The sequence below is a fragment of the Phodopus roborovskii genome, unplaced genomic scaffold (genome assembly GCF_943737965.1).
Source record: "Phodopus roborovskii unplaced genomic scaffold, PHOROB, whole genome shotgun sequence".
Taxonomy (NCBI): domain Eukaryota; kingdom Metazoa; phylum Chordata; class Mammalia; order Rodentia; family Cricetidae; genus Phodopus; species Phodopus roborovskii.
In genome coordinates, this window is record NW_026126585.1 from 17,706,007 (window position 1) to 17,724,170 (window position 18,164).

Consider the following 18,164-nt stretch of genomic DNA (forward strand, 5'->3'; position numbering starts at 1 on the left):
TGGCCAAAGAGAAGCTGGGGAGGGGAGGGTTTATTAGGCTCAGGCTTCAGCATTGCTGTTCACTGCTGAAGGAAGTCAGGGCAGGAACCTGGAGGCAGGAGCTGATGCAGAGGCCGTGGAGTGATGCTGCTTGCCGGCTTGCTCCTCATGGCTTGCTCAGCCTGCCTTCTTGTAGAACCCAGGACCAGACACCCAGGGATGGCTCCACCTACCATGGGCTGGGCCCTTCCGCCTTGACCACTAAATGAGAATAACGCCTTACAGCTGGATCTTGTGGACGCGTTCCCTCAGCTGAGGCTCCTTGCTCTGATGACTCTAGCTTGTGTCAAGTTGACACACAAAGGCAGCCAGCACAGGGAGCATGAGGTGCCGTGGTTATCAGGCACACACCTTTGTCATCTGAGGATTCAAGCTGTGTGGACACTGGCAGGAAACGGTGTTTCGGAACAGCAGCTGCAAGGCCCAGGGCGGTATCTGGCATGTTTGGGATATGCAGGGAATCTGGTGTGGCCAGACGGAGAGCTGGGTACCTACAGGAGAGAGGGGTCAGGGCCCAGCCCGGCTCATGGCCCCAAAGACTATCATGAGGCTGTAATCAGAATACAAACGAAAAGCTGGCTGGGTGTTACCGATGCTTGCTTGGGATCCCAGCACCTGAGAGACTGAGGCAGGAGGATTGTCAGGTGGCTGCCGACCTGGGATTATAGCGAGACCCTGTCTCAAAACAACAGCAGCCACAAGCAGATGGCACTGTGGGGTTTTAATCACAGAACCACACTGCTTGCTGGGTACAGGAGTACAAAGGACAGACTTGCCTCCCCGGGGCTCTTAAGCAGGTGGGGGGGCAGATGGGGGAGTGAGGATGCCTAACTCCTTTACATCCACTGTAAAATCAATAAAGGGGATGCCTTCTAGGGGACCAGGAGGGAAAAGGCACAGAACAGGGCTGCTCGTGTCCCTAGAATGGCTTTAACAGCAGAGACACATGCTTGGCTTTGCATTTTATGAAAGGTGCTTGGTGCCGAGTGCAGGAGGAACCTGAGCAGGGGCGACTGTAGTTGGCCAGTGGCTCTGCCAAGGGCAGGTGGGCCTTGGGGCTTGGAGCATGAGTAATACAGGCCCTGATGGTGAATGAGAACAGGGAGGGGCAGACCCAGAGTGCCTGAGGCCAAGGAGAGATGGTCCCTGCCGGGTAGCCGTCAGGAGGTGACAAAGGCTGAGAGGTCAAGTCTGAGAAAATGAACATGTGCTTGGATCAGAGGTTGCCCACGACTCTGCCAAGGGCCACTGCTGCGCACAGGCGAGGCAGAAGCGCCTTAGGTGGAGGGACAAGGAAAGGAGCCACGTGGCCACGGCGGGAGGAGGCTGGGAGGGGAGCGGTGGGAGAAGCCATGCTAGGTGACTTTGGAAGCTGGGCAAGGTCCGGAGGAACAGAGGAAATGTCAGGCATGAAGAAACAGGTGGCAGCGGCCATGGCCTGGCCTGTGTGTAGTGACTTTCTGCTTCTGTGGTGCTCACCCCCCCCCCCCCGCACCCCTGCACTCCTGCGCTGGGCTGTGCTCTTCCCGCTTCTCTTCCGTTAGTCCTTGGCTCGGACCATTCGTCCCCCAGGTTCTGCCAACAGTCCCCACATTCTCTGTCTGCCCTGGGGCACCCTTTCACCATTTTACCTTCAATCCTGTCCCAATTCTTAACGCATGGACGTTCACATCTGCCTAGATCTCTCTCTCTCTCTCTCTCTCTCTCTCTCTCTCTCTCTCTCACCCAGGGCCTCCCACACACTAAGCTGCACCCTGGCCGTCCACTGACTTTATTCTTCTGGTATGGGTCCATATCGCTCTTGTCGAGTTGGGACAGCCTCCTGTGGGCCTGGCTTGGCAGCCTCTCTGCCCTCCCTGAGAAGTTAACTTCCCAAGGCCCTGGGCAGCCCCTGCTGGGAGCAGAGGTCCAGTTCCTGTCCTTGGACTTGCCATTTCCCCCACTCCATGCCTTGGTCTGTAGTGGCCCCAACCTTTGCCACATGAAAGGTTGGCCTTTTCATCCAGGCGGCTCGGGTACAGGACACCAGAACAGGTCCTGGTGACCGGTTCTTTGAGAGGAAGTCCCTTCTAGTACTATCTCTACCCCATACTGTGCCAAAGCCATTTCCAGGCTCTGTAGCCCTGGTAGTTACACATTAAAGATAGAACAAGATTCCCTGAGCTCTGAAGGGAGGCATTTGATGGAGAATCTACCTGTGGGTCTCTGTATCTGTTCCTTCTACTGCAACAGGAAGGTTCTCCGATGATGGTTGAACAAGGCGCTTGTCTATGAGTATAGCAGAATATCATTAGGAATCATTTTATCACTACTATTTATTTATTTTTTTTTGGACCAGTAGTATTTGGTTTTAACATAGGTCTCTAGGCTGTCTAGTTTCTGGTTCTTGCCGTCCAAGCAGTGTTGGTATGGGCTCCATCTCTTGGGCTTTAAGCCAAATCAAACATTGGTTGGCTGCTCCCATAAGCTCTGTGCCACATTGTCCCAGCACATTCTGCAGACCTGACAGCATTGTAGATCCTAGCCTTTGCAGCTGTGTTGGAATGTGTCTCTTTTATGGTAGCCAGACAAATATCCAAAGGAGACAGAAAGGGTCTAAGAGTCAGAGCGGGTGGAGGGCACCAGGAGAACACGGCTGTAAGGAGTAGTTTTTCCACCCGCCGCTGGTCTTGTCCCGCCGCCGCGCCAGCCCCAATTAACACACTGAGACTCTGTATTTGATATAATGCTGTTGGCCAGTTACTTGTTTCTTATCGGCTAGCTCTGTCTTAAGTATTAGTCCATTTCTGGTAATCTATGTATTTTCACATGGTCTCATCTTACTGGAGAGCCAGCTGTCGTCCTGCTCTCTCCAGACTCTATATCTTGACTCCTCCTTCCTACTTCCTCTTTCCTCATCTCCTAGTCCCGCCTATCTAGATTTCCTATTGGCCAACAGTGCTTTATTCATTAACCAGTATGAGAAACACATTTACAGAATGACATCTCCCATCACACGGCCCTCTCAATCAACTGAGCAAAGCTCACATGGGCTCACAGAGACCGAAGCAGCAAACATGGGCCTGCACTGGTCTGCATGGCTCCTAGATTAGCATTTGAATGGGACATTGAGTGTGAACCTGTGGGGTCTGGTTCCTGTGGCTTCTCCCGGGCTCTTTTCCTTCTGCTGGTTTGCTTTGTCCAGCTCCTGTGTGATGGTTTTCTTGTTTTATCTTATTATATTTTATTTTGCTATGTTTTGTTGTTATCTCTCAAAAGTATGTTTTTTAAATTGTTTATTTATTTATTTTTTGTTGTTGTTTAATGAGAGTCAGAAAGGGAGTGGATCCAGAAGGGAGGGGAGAAGGGGAAACTGTAATCAAGATATAGCCTATGAGAAAAGAATCTATTTTCTGTTTTGGTTTTTCGAGACAGGGTTTCTCTGTAGCTTTGGAGCCTGTCCTGGAACTCATTCTGTAGACCAGGCTGGTCTCGAACCCACAGAGATCCACCTGCCTCTTCCTCCCGAGTGCTGGGATTAAAGGCTTGTGCCACGATGGCCGGCATGAAAAAGAGTCTGTTTTCAATAAAAGGGGAAAGAAGAATGTAGAAAGAGAGGCTAGAGAAATGTCTCAGCTTGTAAGAGCGCTTTTGTAGAGAAAGGGTTTAATTCCCAGCATGCACATGGTTGGCTACAACCATTTGTAAGTCTAAATGCAGGTGACTGGATTCCATCTTCTGGCCTCTATGGATACCAGGCATGCAAGAAGTACACAAGCATACATACAGGCAAAAGACAGCCATACACATAAAGTTAAAATTAAAAAAAATAAAAGAATATAGCAAGATGCTAAACTATTATCAGAAGAAGCCCAATGATGGACGGACTGGAACAGAGAATGTGTGAGACTGTAGCCGCTGAGTACCACACAACCTTAGGGTTAGAAACACTGAGTACCACACAACCTTAGGTTTAGAAACACTGAGTACCACACAACCTTAGGGTTAGAAACACTGAGTACCACACAACCTTAGGGTTAGAAACACTGAGTACCACACAACCTTAGGGTTAGAAACACTGAGTACCACACAACCTTAGGGTTAGAAACACTGAGTACCACACAACCTTAGGGTTAGAAACACTGAGTACCACACAACCTTAGGGTTAGAAACACTGAGTACCACACAACCTTAGGTTTAGAAATGGGATTTTCTCTGTGCTTGTCCGAGCTGACGTGTCAGTAGCCCGAACTCAGGGTTTAAATGTTTTATTGTCTTTACTTATTTATATTTATGATATGTGTGTGTGTGCAGGGGGAGGGGGGTGCGTATGCATGCCACAAGCGCATAATGAAAACCGAAAGACTATTTGCAAGAGTTGGTTCTTGCCTTCCGACATGTTCTGGGGATCAAACTTGGCAGCAAACACCTTTATGTACTCAACTTTTAACAAGGTAGCTATACATTTTTTCTTTTTGAAGAATGATTTATTTTCATTCCCTGTGCATTGGTGTTTTGCCTTCATGTAAGTCTGTCTGGGGACACTGGAACTGAAGCTACAGATGGGTGTGAGCTGCCATGTGGGTCCTGGGAATTGAACCCAAGTCTTTTGGAAGAGCAACCAGTGAGCCATCTCTCCAGCCCCTACTTCTTCGTCGTTGTCATCTTCTTTTGAAAATACTTCTACGGCTGGAGAGATGGCTCAGAGATTAAGAGCAATGAGTTCAATTCCCAGCAACCATGTGGTGGCTCACAACCAATTTGTAATGAGATCGGCTGCCCTCTTGTGGCCTGCGGGATACATGCAGATAGAATACTGTATACACAATAAGTAAATAAATACTTCTCAATTTCTTTAAAAAAAAAAATTTATTTAGTATGTATACAGTGTTCTGCCTGTATGTATGCCTTCAGGCCAGAAGAGGGCACCAGATCTCATTACAGAGTCATCTGTAATGGTTATGAGTCATCATGTTGTGGTTGCCAGGAATTGAACTCAGGACCTCTGCAAGAGCAGTCAGTGCTCTTAACCTCTGAGCCATCTCTCCAGCCCTTCCCCTTTTTAAAATAGAATGTCTTTCATTAATTCTTTGACAGTTTCTTACATGTATACAGTGTATCTTGGTCACGTCCATCATGTATACAGTGTATCTTGGTCACGTCCATCATGTATACAGTGTATCTTGGTCATGTCCATCATGTATACAGTGTATCTTGGTCACGTCCATCAGCAGCCCTTTCACACTCACCTCATGCCCCCCCACACACATCTTTTTCTGTGACCTGCTGAGTCACAGTGTGGCCTGATGGGACACTGACTGATTTTGTTGACTTGTTCTTATGCGTAACCATAGCTGCAGCGAGTTTATGAGCACACTGGTCAGGTCATGGCCGGAGACAGTATTATTTCATAGAACTTCTTCCCAGCCTGTCTTCTTCTTCCAAGACGAGAGGCCCCCTGAGCGCTGGGCTGGGCTGGTGGTGTTTGATATTAGCTGTCCCATTCAGAGCTGAGGACTCGGTGCTCGCCTTGTGTTCAACGCTCTTACCAGGCACAGGTCTCTGCATTACGTGCCCACTACTTACCACCGCCTTCAGGTGAGGGGAGGGGTCAGCTCCCCTACATGCCCTCATTAAAACAGAGGCAACACACTTGTAGCCGTCATGGAGACAGTATTTATTTTAACCAACAAATTTAAGGGAACCAGTTTATTATTAAAGATTTAGGCATTTCAAAACTACATTTGTTGGCCAAAGCTACAGAGAAACCCAGCCGGCTAGTATTAGTTTTTCATTGAACAAGAGCTGTGAAAAGCCTGTTTTCTGAAGGAGGAGAGCATAAGTGAACAGGCAATATTTTCTATACTAATGTCGTAAAGTGTAAGTTATAATGTATCTTAAATTGTAGCTATTAGTATTATCTTAAGATTTAATAACATCTATTTTATTACATTTGGAGTGAGTGTAGGTAGGTTTTAATTTACTGCTGGCTTGGGTTGCACTGCCTGTAATTTTCATTGTGAAAAGAGAATTTAACGTAAAGATCTTTGGTAAATATTTTACCCATCATTCTAATATGTAACAGCCTTATTAATGAAAATCTTACATTTCCCACTTGTATAATACGAACATTTATGAGAATGGCAAGTGTGGAGGCATATGCCACCTTTAATCCAAGCACTCAGGAGGCAGAAGCAGGAGGATCTCTGTGAGTTCAAGGCCAACTTGGTCTATTTAGTGAGTTCTAGGCAGGCTAGGGCTATATCGTGAGCTTCTGTCTGGAAAACAAAAAAGAATATTCTTAAAAAACTAAATCCAAAGCAATCTAATTAGATAGTTTTAAATGTATATAATTTAGAGGTATTTTGAGTAACATAAAACATTTTTATAATCTATTATGTTTTGTTACCCATGAGTATTTTAAAAGGTGAAATAAAATTGTTTTCTTTCAGAATCTATTTTTGAAGGAAATCTATCAAAATCTATGTGTCTAATGTAAAATTTCACGGAACTTTTTTAGTTTTTCGAGACAGTGTTTCTCTGTAGCTTTGGAGCCTTTCCTGGAACTCATAGACCAGGCTGGCCTCGAACTTACAGAAATCCGCCTGCCTCTGCCTCTCAAGTGCTGGAGTTATACGCATGAGCCACCACTGCCAGGCAGAATTTTTATCTTGTGACACTAATGAGTATTATCTTACATAAGCAAGTAGCATTTTAAAGTCTTATGGGGGCTGGCTTGATGTGTCTGGGACAGAGGCGCTCGCTGCCAAGCCTGACGACCCAAGTCGATCTCTGGAACACAGATAGTAGAAGGGGAGGACTGACTGCTTCAGGGTGTCCTCTGACCTCCACACGTGTGTGTGGCATCTGAGTACACCACTCACACACACTCACACACGCACACACACTCACACACGCACATACACACTCTCACACACACTCACACACACATACTCATACACTCACACACACATACTCACATACTCACACACACACTCACACACACACTCTCACACACTCACACACACTCACACTCACACACACTCACACTCACACACTCACACACACACTCACACTCACACACACTCACACACTCACACACACACACTTACACACACACTCACACACTAAATAAGTGCTACGTTTTAAAAAAATTTATGAAATGTTCAGTAGACCCACAGTCACCATGTTGATAGGTTCTAAGAAATTAAGAGTAGCTAAGTTTTTAAGGTAGGGTGCATCTATCAGGTCTTTTAATGCCGTCTACAAACACTCATATTTATAGACAAGCCCACCCACAGGTTTAAAATAGACATGCCAAAAGAGAAAATAGAAAGTAAATTTAGTGCACATTTAAAAAAAATGAATGAGCCAGGCGTTGGTGGTACACGCCTTTAGTCCAGCACTTGGGAGGCAGAGGCAGGAGGCTCTCTGTGAGTTTGAGACCAATCTGGTCTACAGAATGAGTTCCAGGACAGATAGGGCTGTTACATAGAGAAACCTTGTCTCAAAAAAGCAAAAAAAGAAGAAGAAAAAGAAAACCCTGAAGTAGCTACAGGTTTTGTCCCCCAGTTAAGTTGGAGGTTCCAGAGACAGAGTGTGATAAGGAAGCGACCATGAACACGCATGACATTACTATGTTAGTGAAGTATGCTTCTTCTTTTCCTCTGTCTTTGGGGCATCGGCAATTCTGCCTTTTGTTTTCCTGTCACTGTGTTCTATCCTATGCCGGGGTCACATCAGGGTCTCTTCCTTCAGGCCTCAGTGTGTAAGAAGGCAGCATCCAAAAGCTGAACTTATGGGTCTGAGGGTAAAGAAGCTCTTGGGTTAGAATGTGAGTTCTAGGAACGATCTTTGGGCAGGAGAGAGAGAGAGAGAGAGAGAGAGAGAGAGAGAGAGAGAGAGAGAGAGAGAGAGAGAGAGCACAAAGGGCCTGCTGTGGGGGAAGCCTGTAGTGACCGAGGAGGCAGGAAATCTTTGAAGTCCCCATGAGGCCAGAGCTAGGATACAGACAGGCATGGCCATTAGTAAGAGCTGGTTCTTTGTCATGCTCTGGGGAGTTCTTAGAGAAGAACCCAAACTTTTTCTTGTACTGCTGAAGGCCTGTGTCTGAAAAAGGAACATGAACTCTAATTGTCCACAGTGAAGAGACTCTTCCCCTAAGGGGAGTGTTGTAGACAAGAAATGGTGACAGTACCACACTTGTGTGTCCCCCAGACTTCCTGCCTCCTTTCAGGTAAGATGGAGTGAGTAAGGGTATTGGAGGCGGCCTGGGGCTTCTCGGAGTAGGAGAAACATAGTACCTAAGACCTGTTGCCCACCACTGCCGTTTTAAAACTAAAGGGACACATGTAGGCTACCAGAGGGTTACTCTTTTCTTTGCATCATCCCTTACGCTGGTAGAAAGCCATGAGAAGCACAGCTTATCATTTCCAGCTGTTCGTGCCAAGTTGGCCCTGCTGCGGGACGATGCTACAGTTCAATGTCCTGTCTTTATCTGAATTTCCCCATCACCCAGCTTGCACTGAGGCCAGAGGGGATTCCAGTAAAATCGTAGCCTTCTTTCCCTTCATATTTTCAGGATAAACCTTATCCCAGTTCTTGAGGTTGAACAGTCTCGGAGTCCCAAGGGACAGGCTTAAGTGACAGGGCCTCTGAAGAAAGACATTACTCTTGTCCTCCAAGTCCTCAAGGACGTCTGATGGATTAGAGCCGTCCTCCATCATTTGTTACCCAGGCATCCCAAGGCGGGTCAGAGATTCTGGTTTGGGTCTGAGCCTTTGCGGGTCAGGGTCTGAATCCATTGCTCACACTGTCTCTTTCAGAGCTGAGTCCAGTGGACCAGGCCCTTTTGCGCTGTCCCTGAGATGATTTCTTTTATCTTGGTAAATTAATTCTCCAAAGAAGGGGGGTAGGACCAATAAAATTCTCGAGCTATTGGGCTGCCCTATCAGGGAAGAGACTGAGTTTTATGGATGGCTTTGCCCTTTTTATTTGCTTTTAAATTACCATTGGAGTTAAACGTACAAATGGTACCCCCCCCCCCGGTCTCCTTTGAACCTCGTATTGAGGAGACTGTCTTGTCTCCTGGGAAGCTATCTTGGGGATAGACCTACCTGTATTTAAGGAACACAGAGAAACTGAGAGCCGTTAAGGTACAATGGAGAAATACCAAGGCACTGGTGTAGACATGTGGGCAAGCAGGTTAGCTAAGTGTCCCCTGGGGTCAGCATGTGAAGCCAGCTGGCTTTAGGGCCCTGAGGGAGACAGTCAGTGCAGGTCTCTGAGGGAATTATCTCTGTGCCGTGTCTGCTGGAGAATTCTCTCTGTGTGGCAAGAGCCACTGCAGTGTCTGGTCCATAGCCCTGCCTCCCACTGCTGTCATCTGGGTGGATGCCCAGGAAGGGGGAAGACAAGCGGATGAGTGGATACCAACCACGCAGGAACTTGAGAGCGTGGCATTGCGTTTATTAGCACCAGCACGGCTACCCCGTATCTGGTCTCCTCCACGTATTTCCCAGACTCAGCCAATTTGAAGTAGCACTGTTCTCCAGTCAGTGGCCAGTGTGCGAGCCATTGTCTCACACCCCAGGAGGTTGAAAGAGGAGGGCCAAGCCCTTGGCCACATGGGCTGTGGAAAAGACAGGAATGGGGGGAGGGCTGTCCCCACGCTACCCTTCTGTGGGAGCTTGCCCACCTTCAGGTGCTCTGGGCTAAGTGAACGGGGAAGTGAAGGGGAAGGCAGAACTAAGAGACAGCACAGATATCACCCTGGGGCCGACTTGCCAGCTGCTTCAGGTGCAGATCTGAGTCTGGGGTGTGGGGTGTGCCTGCTGGGATGTTCAGGCTCTCGCATCCCGGAACAATACACTGGACCAGGGACACATGGTAACAGAAATAGAGTTGGTTTATCAAGAAAGGAAGAAAGTCGTCCTGAGCGTGGGAAGACAGATGCTCAAATTCCCAGTGCCATGTGAGTTCTGACCCTTTGGAGGGTATTTACATAGCGCCTGTCTTTCTCGAGATTAACATCGTGGGTGTTTTTCAAGCATGCCATGTTTGTTACATGTGGCCAGAATGATGTTTTTTCCCGTGTCAAATGAACTTCTACAGGATCCACTTTAGTTTGCACCCCAACGCCTGTCTGTCTGTCTGTCTGCCCCCCTGCATCTCTTCTCTCTCTCTTTCTCTCTCTCTCTCTCTCTCACACACACACACCACCACCACTACCACCACCACCATAATGCAAGAACCAAAATCTTAGCTAAATCTAATCTTGGCGACATAATCTGTGTGATTGATTCTTAGACACACCACTGAAAATATAAGCAATCAAAGAAACTGTCTTCATCAAGATTAAAAACCTTTATGTTTTAAAGGACATCACAAAAAAAATAGAAAGACAGATTAAAGAATTATTTGTAAATGATTTATTGGACACTCCCCTGTCCCCTGTGCAGTGGGGACATTACTGGCTCTTTCTGCAGTATATATGGGCAGGGAATGTAACCTGACAGACCAGAGCTCCCTGTCTGATGAGAAGCTGCAATCCAGAATATGTAAATGGTATAATTCAACAGTAAAAAGACAAACATGCAATTTAAAAGTGGCAAAGGGGCTGGCAAGATGGCTCGGAGGGTAAAGGTGATTGCCACCAAGCCTGACGACCTGAGTGCCTGTATGGGGGACTCCACAACCCATATAGTGACAGGAGAGAATAGATTCTTCAAGCTGTCCTCCGATCTCCACACTTACACTGTGGCACACATGTGTCACCCCATAAAATACACTAATCTTTTAATTAGTAAAGGATTTGAATAGATATTTCCCTAAAGAAAATAATCAAATGGCTGGTGAGTGGTGGACAGCTGCCCAACCTGTCAGACAGTAGAGAAATTCGGGTCACAGCCACAGCCAGGCGTCTGTTCCACCCTCGTGAACACTGTGACAGGGGAATGCTTGTGATCTACAGACACTGTGTTTGGGAACACAGACTCATGCCGTCACCCTGGAAGAGAGTTTGGTGACGCCTTAAAACATCAAATATAGTTCCCACACAACCTAGTGATTTTCCTCCCAACTATAGCCAAGATAAACAAAAACATATGTAGATACTCACAATAATTCACAATTATAGCCCCAAAGCAGAAATAGCCCAAATGCCCATACATTGATGAATGGATCAATATCAATGTGTTATTTATGTAGGGGAATTTAATTTATTTGTAAGAAACAATAAAGAACTGATACAGGCTGGGCAGTGGTGGCGAATGCCTTTAATTCCAGCTCCCAGGAGGCAGCGTAGGTAGATCTCTGTGAGTTCAAGGCCAGCCTGGTCTACAGAACGAGTTCCAGGACAGCCAGGGCTGTTACACAGAGAGAAACCCAGTCTCAAAACAAACAAACAAAAAACCCCAACAAAACTGTGATAGAGGCCACATTTTGGAAGAAGCTTAACACAGTAAAGGAAAGGAGTCAGACACAAACAGACGTTCCATTGCACACCTCTAACTCCAGCACCTGGGAGACTGAGGCATCAAATTGTGAGTTCAAGACCAGTCTATGCAGCGTAGTCAGATCCTGTCTCAAAGGCAAGCGACCCAGATGTCAAGAACTGTGACTTAGAAATGTGTGCATGCGACACAGGAGAGGCTAATGTCAACACAGCACAGCCCCTGTCCTATGGGGATGTGAGTTGAAGAGGCCCACACCCCTTTGAGCAGCAGAGCAGTATGAGAGAAGGCACAGAGGGCAGGGTGGGGTTTGGAAGCTTGTGAGAGTATAGCTTTGCATGAAGACCGCAGTTTATGCTCATCTTGCTATAGATGTGTATGTATAGATGTGGTTGTAGTTACAATATATGCATGTATAAATATATATGTATATCTTACTACATATACATGTGTGTGTACTGGTGCTGGGTACAGAACCTAGGCAAGCACATGCTAAGCAAGGGCTACCATTTGTTTATACCCCAGCCGCATAGCAATGGAAGGTCTATTACTGATGGAAGAAAAAGACCATAGTACTACTATGTATGGTAGGATACAATTTAGCCCCTTAGTGATGAAGACAAAATGAAAGGAAAAGTATAAGCAGAGTGCCAACTTACACATTGTATGGTCTAGACATGAGACAGAGAGAATCCTGGTCGGAAGTGTGCCAAGCGCCTTCGCGCTCTGGTTGGTAGGATCATGGGGTGTCCGCCCCACCCCAGTGTCTCTGCCCATGCCTTTCTTTCCCATCTCCTTGGGTTTTCCTGTCACCAGTGGATGCCACCTCTTGGCTCTAGGGCCGCTGGGAGGAGCAGGGATGGAGGTGTGGATCTGAAAAGGTAGGGCAGGAACCTGAGCAGGTACTGGAGGCCAGTACAGACAGTGAGCATCCTCCTGTCATGGAGACGGGCAGGGGGCGGGCTGAGCCATCCTGTGACCTCAGTGACCTCGGAGCCTTGCTTCTTCCCAGAGCTGTGGGAGGTCAGATGCACACAGGAAAGCAGTCTCTAGGCTTTGGAGCCAGGCAGAGTCTGTCAGGCTGGAGTGGCCTCAGGATTCTTAGCTCTTTGGGCCCGTTTCCCCAGCTGTTAAGCGAGAAGAGTGAGAGAAAACAATCACACATCCCCCCAAACACAATAAAATCCCCACCTCAGACTGTTGTTGGATTTGTATGTGTAGCTCACACGCAGTAGTCCCCGTCACGGCCCGAGCATGCCTGTACTGCGTCACTGACGGCCGTTGTCTCTGCACATTGCTGACTCGGCACTCGACACCTTTGGGATGCAGAGAGAGAAACAGCCATGGTGTTTAGCTTGGAAATGTCTCCTGGTCCTTAGGACAGAGCTTCTGGGATGTTTACCCCGCTGTCCCCTCTCGTCCCCAGCTGTCCCCTCTGCCACCATGAGAAACATCTTCAAGAGGAACCAGGAGCCCATTGTGGCTCCGGCCGCCACCACTGCCACGATGCCTGTGAGACCCGCCGACAACTCCACGGAGAGTACAGGCACTGGAGAGGGCCAAGAAGACATGTTCGCCAAGCTGAAGGACAAATTCTTCAACGAGATCAACAAGATCCCCTGTGAGTGGCCTTGGTGGTCTGACATGGCTGGGCCTGATGAATGGGGTGTGCCGCTGGGCTGGGCTGGGCTGGGCTGGGCTGGCTCTCAGCTTGGATTTTTCAGGGAATCCTATCAGGCATGGGCTGGGAGTATGGTCTAAAATTAATGAGGCCACCAAAGGGACTTGTTACATCGGCCAAGCTTTAGGGGGCGGGTTCAACTCTTAAGTGCGACTTTAAAATCCCACCAAAGGATAAAAATAAAAGGTGAAAAATATGAGATAGAAATCATTATTCAGGTTTCCAGTAGCATTTAGAAACTGCTTTGTTTTGGAGTGCAGAAGAGGAAGCTTTCTGAATCCCAGGCAGAGGCTCTCCCTGAGGAACCAGGGTCCCCTCTGCAGGATCAGCACACCGGAGGGAGCCAGGGTTTCAGGACAGCAGAGAACATCTTAGTGGGGTGGGGTAAGGGGTCCCCAGTGCCTCTGGCTAAGCAAGGCCAGCCTTCTAGGGGAACTAGAGCTCAGGAAACTTCTCTGCCTCTGGGTCGTTCTCTTGGCTGTGATGTTAGCCAGTTGTGCAAAGATTGAGTAACTGAAACACTGGAACCAGCCCAAACTGCTCCCCTTGCTCAGATCCTGCAGGCTGCTAACCCAGCAGGCTGTGTCCACAAGGGGGCGGCAGCTAGGAGTGAGGTCTTCATACACCTCATGCAGGTGAGGCAGGAAATGTGGGGGCGGAGAATGGGGGAGTCACAGTCCCAAGTCTGTGCTCGGGGCGAGGGCTTGCGGGGCCCAGCGTGTTGACGCTGGGGCTCTGTGTGTGGGCAGTGCCACCCTGGGCTCTCATCGCCATGGCCGTGGTGGCCGGTCTCCTCTTGCTCACCTGTTGCTTCTGCATCTGTAAGAAGTGTTGCTGCAAGAAGAAGAAGAATAAGAAGGAGAAGGGCAAGGGCATGAAGAACGCCATGAACATGAAGGACATGAAAGGGGGCCAGGTAGGTGCGGCGAGGGAGGGGCTGGGAGGGGCTGGGAGGGGCCAGGTAGGATGCAGGGAGGGGCTGGGAGGGGCCAGGTAGGATGCAGGGAGGGGCTGGGAGGGGCCAGGTAGGATGTTGCAGGGAGGGGCCGGAGGGGAGGGGCCGGGAGGGGCTGGGAGGATACCTGTATGATGACAGTCACCCCAAGCTGGAGGGCAGGCTTAGCATGAGCTAGCTCACCCTTCAAAAGGCAGAAGGATGGGAATAAAGAATGGGCTCCCAAGGAGGCCACCGGAGCAAAGTGCTAGACACCCTGATGACTGCCAGGAAGATGCCGCGCGGTAACAGATGCAGCTGGCTGGGTGGGGTCAGGGCTGAGAGGAGGGAGGGGTAGGTTTGAAGGCACTGGACCATGTGGAGGAATCCGCCCATCCCTCTGGTAAATGAAGTATGGACCCCAGCCTGCTGCTGCTGGTTCAGCAGCCCCTGCTTCTCACCTGCTTCCCAGTCTCTCCTCTCACACTCTGGTGCTTGTTTGGAGGGTGGCTGGGAGGAGTCTTTCCTCAAGGCACCATAAGGAAGGCTGGGAGGAAGGACTGACCTCAAAGGCAGCCAAGGGTCAGGATCATGCGTCTGTGCGCCTCGGTGGGCCTCAAAGGAGTCTACAGTGTGTGTGTGTGCATGCACGTGTGTGTGCGTGTGCCTTTGTGAGCATGGATGGTGTGTATGTGTGCACATCTGTGTATGTGTGTGTATGTATGCATGTATGTTCCTGTGTATGTGCATGTGTGTGTATGTATGCATGCATGTGTGTTCTTGTGTATACGCGCGCACGTGTGTGTATGTATATGCAGGCATGTGTGTGTACAACCCAGACTGATTTCACCAAGCAGCCATGACTTCAGGCTGGCTTCAGCTGAAGGGTTTGCTCTTAAATTGCTTCCTTCTCTTTCTGCCTTTCTGGATTCACCCTGCTCCTGGCTGCCTGGACTGCAATTCTGGTATGTCTCACCCAGGGTGGGTAAATCTAAGCCACGGACTGATAGGGTTTTGGAAGGGAAGTGATTCCCTGTAAACAGAGTTTCTTTCCTGCCTGGTCCCGCTGCTGTTTAGTCCCCAAATAAACACACAGAGATTTATATTAATTATAAATTGTTTGGCCATTGGCTTAGTCCTCTTATTGGTTACTGGCCAGTCAGTGTTTATTCGTCAACCAATAAGAGACACATGTATTATACAGGACATCCCCCATCAATTCCCCCTATCTCAAGAAGCTATCTGGCCTATGGCATGGTGCCTAACCCCACAGGGAGGAGAGATTCTTGCCCAAGCCAGAGTCATGCCTTCCAAGTGTGGGACTGGGTGTCTGCCCTGGGGCCCTGATGAGCTGTGTGTACTTGTCACTTTCCTGTCTCACATGCTGGTTTCTACGGTCTGCCTTGTACCCTGTGGGCAATCCAGGCCCAAGTTTTTCCCACAGCGCCCCCTAAGGGGTCTGAGTGAGGGTTTGGGCGCTCTGTGTCTTTGTGAAGGGTGCCTGCTGTGTCTTTAGACTCCTTTCTCCTACCCACAGCTCTCCTAGGATGATGATGACGCAGAGACAGGCCTGACTGAAGGAGAAGGCGAAGGCGAGGAGGAGAAAGAACCCGAGAACCTGGGCAAATTGCAGTTTTCTCTGGACTATGATTTCCAAGCCAACCAGGTGTGTAGGGCTGGACAAAGAGGACAGGGTGTGGGCCTTGCCTTTCCGTGGAAGCCACGGGGCGCATACAGCCTTTGGTTTTGACCGTCAGTCTCCTCTGGGGAAGGTTCCAGGTGAGCTCTTCTATTAACTTACGTGCTGAGCTTGGCCTGGCCCCCCTTCCCCGACTCCCTTTTCGGCAGGGGTGAGAGGTCAGAAGGAGACCCATCTGGGGCTAGATGAGCAGTCCAGAGACTGAGACAGCCTTTCTCCACAGCTCACCGTGGGTGTCCTGCAAGCTGCTGAGCTCCCTGCCCTGGACATGGGTGGTACCTCAGACCCGTATGTCAAAGTCTTCCTCCTCCCGGACAAGAAGAAGAAGTATGAGACCAAGGTGCACCGGAAGACACTGAACCCTGCCTTCAACGAGACCTTCACTTTCAAGGTGATGGAAACCGGAAGGAGGTCTCCGGCTCCCCCTCTGACCCTGTGTTCTGCACACCTTTCCCTGGTCCACAGCCATGGCCGGAGCCCTGGGGCATGCTCAGTATGGCACAGTAGCAGGCCATAGTAGCCTCTCCCCTCTTACACGCTGGTTTCCACAGTCTGCCCGGTCCCTGAGCGCAATACAGGCACAAGCCTTGGGGCTCTTCCCACAGCGTCCCCCAGAAGTGCTCACGCTACTTTGACCTCTTTTGAACCCTGCCTGTGCCCTACAGGTGCCATACCAGGAGTTAGGAGGCAAAACCCTGGTGATGGCCATCTATGACTTTGATCGCTTCTCTAAGCATGACATTATCGGAGAGGTGAAGGTACCCATGAACACCGTGGACCTTGGCCAGCCCATCGAGGAGTGGCGAGACCTACAAGGCGGGGAGAAGGAAGAGGTAAGGGCGGGGAGGCCAGGCCCCCCTCTCAGTGGTCAAGTGGACTGCTTGTCCACATGGGTATTAGGAAGAGCTGAGGTTTGGAGTCAGGTCTGCTGGGCTAAGAGTCCAGCTCCTCACTGCCTGGCTATTGACCCGGGGCAGGCTGCTGCTGCTGCTGCTGCTTCCTTAGTTTTGTTTTTCATCTTCCTCCTCCTCTTTCCTTTCTCAAGACAGGGTTTCTCTGTGTTGCCCTTGACTGTTCTAGAACTTGCTCCGTAGACCAGGCTGGCCTTGAACTCACAGAGCTCCGCCCGCCTCTGCCTCCAGAGTGCTGGGATTAAAAGTGTGAGCCAGGCTAAGGGGGGGGGGGGGCTTCGTAAACTCTGGAACCCTTAAACTTCTTTTAAAAAAAATCCTCATTTAGAGGGTTCCAGATGGAAATTAACTGCCTGTGCAAAGTGCCTTGTCCAGTGCCTGGTGTCTGTCAAGCAAGCCATGGAATAAGGGCACCATTGTTATTGTTCTTCTGAGGCCCCATTGTCAGTCAGATACTATGCCTCAGTTTACCCGCAAGAAAAGGGGCAGCCTTGGTTCTATAGGATTCTCGGCGTGTGGCTTGCCTTTCCAGCAGCCGACCCCTCATTTACTGTGTGCTAGAATTCCCATCCAGCTACCTTGCCGGCATGGGTCATAATTTTCAGCCAGACTCCTATGTCCAGTGGAGGAGCAGAGGTGAAGGCACCGGGCCTTCTTCTGTAGCTGGGGCTGAAGGAAGAGGTGTGTGATTGGTCGGTCTTACCCTTTCCCTGGAGCCCCGCCCCTGGGCGCCGGCAGAGGCCTAGGTGGAGTCTCCAGACCTCTGCTGCCCATTGCTACACTTGCTGTCTGGGAGGAAACCCCCCTGGCAACCTGGGTTTCTTGCTGGTTACAAAGTGTCCTTGCTTTGTCCACACAGAAGGTTTAAGTGGCAATAATAAGGGAAGAGCAAAGTGCTTTGAAACCCACACATTGTCCTGCAAGCCCAGTGGCTGATGGGAAAGGATGGTTTAGGCAGAAGCCATCAGGGAAGAGGTCTCCCCAAGATGCTTGGTCTCACAGCACCTTCTCTGTGTGTGCCCTTCTCACCCCAGCTTGGTGGGGATCTGAGCCTTCTCTGCATCTGCTGTCGTGGAAAAACAGATAGGCTGAATAGATGTTTATTCAGCGAGAACTAACTTATAACAGAGACAGATGAACGCCAGCAGCTTCCTGTCCCAAGGATGCCTCTGGATGCTCTCTCTCTGTTCAGGAAGCAAGAGAGAGCTCTGGGGTCCTGGACCCTAGACCTAGTTTTTCCACATCAGTCCACCTCTGTGCCCACCCCCAGTGGGCGTGGTCAGTGTGACAGGTGCAGGCAGGGTGAATATCTCACTACAAGGTCCCTCCTCTATAGCCTGTCCTCTGTCTTCTTGACCGGCTGCTTCCTCGGGAAGTGGCTGGGAATTGCTGTGTGTGATGTTGATGTGGGGGCCGGTGACTAAGGGAAGTGGCCAGAAGCCACTGCTTTGCCAGTTTTGGTAAGATG

The 18,164-nt window shown here is 49.5% G+C and overlaps 1 protein-coding gene across 1 annotated transcript in view; it reads left to right on the forward strand.

Annotated features, from left to right (window-relative positions):
• Syt2 (synaptotagmin 2) overlaps positions 1–18,164 on the forward strand; it is a 90,064-nt gene that overhangs the window by 70,201 nt on the left and 1,699 nt on the right. Inside the window, exons 2-6 of the mRNA XM_051204089.1 lie at positions 12,898–13,092; positions 13,902–14,068; positions 15,633–15,752; positions 16,009–16,176; positions 16,451–16,618. Coding sequence (XP_051060046.1) covers positions 12,915–13,092; positions 13,902–14,068; positions 15,633–15,752; positions 16,009–16,176; positions 16,451–16,618 — 801 coding nt within the window. The 5' untranslated portion in view covers positions 12,898–12,914. The remainder of the gene's footprint in view (positions 1–12,897; positions 13,093–13,901; positions 14,069–15,632; positions 15,753–16,008; positions 16,177–16,450; positions 16,619–18,164) is intronic.